Source organism: Salmo trutta, chromosome 13 (genome assembly GCF_901001165.1).
Source record: "Salmo trutta chromosome 13, fSalTru1.1, whole genome shotgun sequence".
Classification (NCBI taxonomy): Eukaryota; Metazoa; Chordata; class Actinopteri; order Salmoniformes; family Salmonidae; genus Salmo; species Salmo trutta.
The window spans coordinates 11,000,393-11,007,272 of NC_042969.1; the positions used below are offsets into that span (position 1 = coordinate 11,000,393).

The 6,880-nt window shown below is 44.5% G+C and overlaps 1 protein-coding gene across 1 annotated transcript in view; it reads left to right on the forward strand.

Moving 5' to 3' along the window:
* Positions 1–5,306, forward strand: part of LOC115205170 (ATP-binding cassette sub-family A member 1-like) — a 43,246-nt gene extending 37,940 nt beyond the window's left edge. The window contains exons 30-36 of the mRNA XM_029770875.1: positions 62–375; positions 484–590; positions 697–973; positions 1,515–1,618; positions 2,547–2,639; positions 3,220–3,463; positions 3,630–5,306. Of these exons, the coding sequence (XP_029626735.1) occupies positions 62–375; positions 484–590; positions 697–973; positions 1,515–1,618; positions 2,547–2,639; positions 3,220–3,463; positions 3,630–3,785 (1,295 nt within the window). The 3' untranslated portion in view covers positions 3,786–5,306. The remainder of the gene's footprint in view (positions 1–61; positions 376–483; positions 591–696; positions 974–1,514; positions 1,619–2,546; positions 2,640–3,219; positions 3,464–3,629) is intronic.
* The last annotated feature ends 1,574 nt before the right edge of the window (positions 5,307–6,880 follow it).

Consider the following 6,880-nt stretch of genomic DNA (forward strand, 5'->3'; position numbering starts at 1 on the left):
TCCAATTCAACGTAGAGGTGTCTTTTGAACATTTCTCTAAACACACTCCTCCTGTACAAAGGTGAGAACCGCTTCCGATCCCCTCTGGAATGGGACATGGTGGGCAAGAACCTGTTTGCCATGGCCGTGGAAGGAGTGGTCTTCTTCATCATCACCGTCCTCATCCAGTACCGCTTCTGCATCAAGCCCATTAACCTGCACACCAAGCTCCCTCCGGTAGGCGAGGAGGACGAGGATGTGGCCAGAGAGAGGCAGAGGATCGTCAACGGACTGGGACACGGAGACATCCTGGAGCTCCGACAGCTCACCAAGGTCTACAAGAGGAAGCAGAAGCCGGCGGTGGACCGCCTGTGTGTGGGCATCCCTCCTGGAGAGGTAAGATTACATAATTTCATCTAGTAAATACACAATGTAATGACATGCCATCTCTTTTAATCTCATTTTGTATATTTGAACACTGATATTAACTCTCTTCTCGCTCAGTGCTTTGGCCTCTTGGGTGTGAACGGAGCTGGAAAGACCACCACCTTCAAAATGCTGACAGGAGACTCCATAGTCACCAGTGGAGAGGCTTTCCTGGCCGGAAAAAGGTGAAGCAGCCATTTTGTGCCAGAGAGCTCACCCTAGGTATTACAGTAGAGAGGTTCAGGAGTGAGTCTAAACGTGAGACTAACTGACTTATTTTTGCTTTGGCAGTATACTGCGGGAGATAGACGAGGTGCACCAGAACATGGGCTACTGCCCTCAGTTTGACGCCATCAACGACCTGCTGACGGGAAGAGAGCACTTGGAGTTCTACGCCGTCCTGCGCGGCGTGCCCGAGAAGGAAGTGTGCGAAGTTGCCGAATGGGGCATCCGTAAGCTGGGCCTAGTAAAGTATGTGGACAAGGCAGCAGGAAGCTACAGCGGAGGAAACATGAGGAAACTCTCCACCGCCATGGCCCTGATAGGAGGACCACCCGTCGTGTTCCTGGTATGTACTATGTCCCGGCACACACACACACACACACACGCACACACACACACACGGTGTTACTAACACAAGGTGATCAGACCCGTTGCATCAGCTCAGCAGTGACCTCAATGTGAAATATCAAGGGGCCTCTTAATCAGATGACTGGTGTTTAATTTAATTGTTCTCCCGGTGGGGATTGCAGCTGCAAGGGTTGTGTAACGAGGGTTAGATTACAATTCTCCCGCCTGCACGCCACAGTCCTCTCAAAGGGTTCCTGGAAAATTGCATGTTTTTGTTTTGCTCCTATTGGGCTGCAGAGAGATCAGCTGTTGATGTTGGGGCAGAGGGGCAGAGACAGAACCAGAGCGATAGACATAGAGAGAAAAGAAAGGGAGACAGAAACAAACCAAGAGAGAAAGCAAGTGCTTAGCATTTCTCATCGCATAATTCAGCACTAGCAGGGCCATGATGCCTTGCTTCCCCCTGCTGCTGGTCTTCTCTGTGTGTTTCCTGCTCAACCTGTGGGCCAACCTCAACCTGGCTGTGCTCTTTGTGACAGGACGAGCCCACCACTGGGATGGACCCCAAAGCACGCAGGGCCTTATGGAACTGCATCCACAGCGTCATCAAGGAGGGACGCTCCGTGGTGCTCACCTCGCACAGGTAACCAGAAACACCTTAACACCTCAGCCATGCTAGGCTGAAAGCTAGCTGCTATACTTTGAAATGCATGGTTGTTGTTGCTGTTGATTGGTTGGCAACATAGTTTATGTATGAGTATAGGTTGCGGTTAGTCAAACCTCATTTAGCACCATGTAGCCCAGGGATTGGCAACTTTGATGGGGTGGGGGCCACAGCAATATCTGAACTCATGAGGAGGGGCCGTTGTTGCTTGCGTGTCTGCATACCCACACACCCCTCCCCCCTGCGAGCAAAACATTTTAGTGGTCCCCTCTCTTGACAGCAGAGAGAAATGTAAGTTTTTATTTCATTTCATGCAATTCTACACATTTTGCCATGGTGTGTAGAGAAAATGCTGCAGTTTTAAAGCTAATTTCCTGCAATTCTACACATTTTGCCATAGGGTGGAGAGAAATGTTTTCAGTTTTTAATATGATATCAGAGTGAGACTGACTAACAAAATTAACGGGGGCCCCCCGGCCCGGTAATTCAAGTTTAGTTAGCTGGCAGTTAAATTAATTTAGCAATCTAAAAAATGTAAGCTGACGAGGGCTCAGTGACTATCAGTAACTGACATAACAAGAGAAAAACACATTTCTAAAGTGCACCTTGTGTATCCTACTATTCTAACTCTCAACAGTAAGTTGAGACCCCGACTGAGTTGCAAAATTGATCCGAAGGCCATGCAGGCCCCCAGTTGCCAATCCCTGATGTAGCCTATTGGCTTGTACTATGTAGCTTACATGGTTTAAAGTATTGCTTATCCATTTACTGTGCATGCTTTTGACATGAATAGCTTTCTGATTGTTCTGCTACTGACATAGTTCAACCTTTGCAGGGATGTGGTTCATAGTTCAGCAGTTCCTTTACACTGCATCTAATGTCTGTGTCTGCCATTTTGTGTCTTCAGTATGGAGGAATGTGAGGCCCTGTGCACCAGAATGGCCATTATGGTCAATGGCAGGTTCCGCTGCTTGGGGAGTGTTCAGCACCTAAAGAACAGGTAAGATGACAAATCCTTTCACTGGTACATATAAAGCAAGTCAATACCTACAAAGTTGTGGCTTTCAATAAATTGGCACAAATTATCCATTGATTATACAACGGGTGGGTCTAATCCTGAATGCTGATTGGTTAAAACCGCATTCCAGCTGGTGTCTATTCCACAATTTACCACCAGCTAACTCTATGACGTTATGTAGTCTCTCTTGTCGTGATGTGTATTTCGTCCTATATTTATTTATATATATTTTTTTATCCCAGCCCCCGTTCCCGCAGGAGGCCTTTTGCCTTTTGGTAGGCCGTCATCGTAAATAAGAATTTATTCTTAACTGACTTGCCAAGTGAAATAAAGGTTATATAAAATGTAAATAAATGCCTATTTACTCTGTTCCATCTGACTGCGCATTCTACTGTCTTATCAGCCTAGCAATTTATAAACTTTATCTCCACTATAAAAAGCATCTAGACATTATCGACTTTGTCTCTGGCCTAACACCACCCGTGCCAATATATCCTCCAAACACAGACTTCTCAGGCATTATCACTTAATTATCTTGTTTTGTTTTTATCTCTCTCTCCAGGTTCGGAGACGGCTACACCATCATTCTGCGTGTGGCTGGGCCGGACCCTGACCTGCCGCCGGTGATGAAGTTCATTGAGAGTAAGCTGCCTGGCAGCACCCTGAAGGAGAAGCACAGGAACATGCTGCAGTACCAGCTGTCCTCCTCACTCACCTCCCTGGCACACATCTTCAGCATCCTGGCAAAGAACAAGGACCTTCTTCGGATAGAGGACTACTCCGTGTCGCAGACCACACTGGACCAGGTAAGACGCCATCCATCACTGACTAAAGGCTTTGTGGTCAAAACTTATTTGATTACTTGTGGATTACAGCACCATGCATTTGCATCTTTCTGTATGTTCTTCGATTAGTAGACCGGATTGGAATGTACAGTGATGACAGCTGACACTCTTGTCTCTTCTCTACCAGGTTTTTGTGAACTTTGCCAAGGACCAGAGTGACGATTACCACTCAAAAGACAATTCAGTAAAGCGCAAAGAGGCGGTGGTGGACATTACCCCGCTCAGCTCACGGCAGGCTGAAGAGAAGCTAGCCGAGGAGAGGCTAAAGGAGAGCTTGGTGTGAGAGGACGGACACCATCTTCCACCTAAAACTGGAACTTAAACCCGCAAACAGTGTTGGACTGAATTTGCTTCTCTGTATTATTACAGTCGTGTTTTAATACTTGTTTTAATTCTTCAGCCAGAGGTGTTGCTCTCGTAACGGCCTGGCTGGAAAGCTCAATGCAAGTCAATGCAAAGTTTCTCACTCGCGCTGAAGCAATTTGGGGCCCAAGAGGGCCCCTCACGATAGTCATTAAGGAGAAAGAAAGAGTATTAAACTTGAATAACTGCCATAATTTTATCATGTGCTTCAGCAGATGTTAGGCTGTGGCGGTGTATATTTTTGTGGAAACTGAGATATTTTTTAATTTGTGTAATTCCAACTGGTTTCTTCCAATGAAAATTCAGGGTCTGTTTATTTCTGTTTTGTGCTCCAAGACCAGAATTACATGATGAAGAAACCCAACCATTCCCATGGCCAATCTGAATTCCTTATGTTTGATTTGTTTTTAAAGATGTACCTTTTTATTTATATATGTAAATTGATCATGAATATATAAACTATATATATATTTTTTTTAATTAGGTTTGGCTGAGTCCATTGTGGCATTACTGTAATCATGAATGTTCTTCCTTCTAGTTCAGTAGTTTACTATGTAGTGGACTCAGCCATTTTGAAACACACCAATCAGAGACTATGTACACTTTCCAATGTATACTATGCAAAGTACTGTACCAGTTTAAAAAAAGGAAACAATAGATTTTATAGCTTTTTTTAAGAAAATGAAAAGATTTGTTTTGGTGTTGACTATCAGTTTGCAATGAATACCTCAACATTCATACCACAGTGCCCTGACAGACAAATCAACTGTTTGAAGGACTATATTTTCACCGCCTAACCACTAGCAAAGAACAGAAACATCCCCTCAATGGGTTGACAATAGTAAATTAAATAACATGATAATGTAAGGTGGCAGGTAGCCTATTGGTTAAGAGCATAGGGCCAGTAACCGAAAGGTTGCTGGTTTGAATCCCAGAGCCAACTAGGTGAAAAATCTGTCTGTGCCCTTAAGGAAGGCACTTACCTTAAACGCTCCAGTAAGTCGCTCTGGACAAGAGCGTCTACAAAATGTAAATTGATTTTTCAAAGCTGACCGTGCCGAGTCAGTTTTAAATTTCTGTCATAAAGTGTAACCTGTGGGCTTGTTCTGTGTCTGCAAAGACTGCTGCAGTCAAGTGCCATTTATTGTGAAATTAAAAAGTGGTTCTTCGGGTAAAAAGTCTCAGTATTTCGAAACACAAAGCTTGCCTGAAATGAGGCCAGTTCGACATTCCAAGCACTTTATTTGTGGTGTTAATTGGATAATTGTTTTGCACTGGAATTTCCACAGACTATGTATACAATCGTTTATTGTTCTACCAAGAAAATTGTCTTTATTTAATAGCCGTTTACGTTTTTAATGTATTGAGAAAAGGCTGTGGGAATATCTGTTACTCGCTCTGTACAATACTTATTTACACAATAAAACTGAACAAATCTTAATCTTGTGTCAACATGGCTATAGTAATCCTAAGGTTAGCAATGCTAAAAGGTAAATGTAAAATCCCATAGAGAATGATAACTAAATGCTAACAAGCGCATTGCAAATTTTTTTTAGTCTCTGACCTAAAGTATTTGCAGGACAGACATCCCAGCTCATAAAGTTATACAACTAACTCAATAATGTTACTCACAGTTTGCTGCACGCACAAACATTTTTTTGAGAGCAAGGATTTGATCCAGGAAGGGTCCTAGACAGGTGGATAAAATCACCTTTACTCCACACACAGAGACGCATACAAAGCTATCCATCAACCTCTATTTGGCAAATCTGGCCATAACTCTATCCTCCTGATTCCTGATTACAAACAAAAACTCAAACAGGAAATACCAGTGACTCGGTCAATACGGAAGTGGTTTGATGAAGTGGATGCTAAGCTACAGGTCTGTTTCACTAGCACAGACTGGAATATATGTTCCAGGATTCATCCGATGGCATTGAGGAGTAAACTACCTCAGTCACCTGCTGCATCAATAAGTGCATCGACGACATTGTCCCCACGGTGACCATACGTACATATCCCAACCAGAAGCCATGGATTACAGGCAACATCCTGACTGAACTAAACAATTTTTAAAAATGTGTTTTATTTTATTTAACTAGGCAAGTCAGTTAAGAACAAATTCTCATTTACAATGACGGCCTACTCCAGCCAAACCCTAACCCGGACAATGCTGGACCAATTGTGCGCCGCCCTATGGGACTTCCAATCACAGCCGGTTATGATACAGCCTGGAATTGAACCAGGATCTCTGGTGATGCCTCTAGCACTGAGATGCAGTGCCTTAGACCTCTGCGCCACTCGGGAGCCCTAAAGGCTAGAGCTGCCGCTTTCAGGGAGCGGAACACTAATCCGGACACTTATAAGAAATCCCGCTTCGCCCTCCAACAAACCATCAAACAGGCAAGATCAAATCTTACTACACCGACTCTGATACTCATCAGATGTGGCAGGGCTTGCAAACTATCATGGATTCCAAATGTAAACCCAGCCGTGAGCTGTCCAGTGACGCGAGCCTACCAGACGAGCTAAATCCCTTCTATGTTCGCTTTGAGGCTAGCAACACTGAACCATGCATGAACGCACCAGCTGTTCTGGATGATTGTGTGATCATGCTCTCCGTAGCCGATGTGAGTAAGACCTTTAAACAGGTTAACATTCACAAGGCCGCAGGGCCAGATGTATTACCGGGATGCGTACTCAGAGCATGCGCTGACGAGCAGGCAATTGTCTTCACTGACATTTTCAACCTCTCCCTGACCCAGTCTGTAATACCCACATGTTTCAAGCAGACCACCATAGTCCCTGTGCTCAAGAAAGCCATGGTAACCATGACTACCGCCCAGTAGTGACCCCCCCACCCCCCCGCATTAAGATCCCTGTTGCCTAAATTGTAAATAGCACCCCTTGTGTGCACATTCGGTATTACCGTATACCCCGGTATGGTACAGAAACAGTATGAAAACCTGGATACCGCCCAACCCTAAGAAGAATAAACATTGTTATAACCGTGAT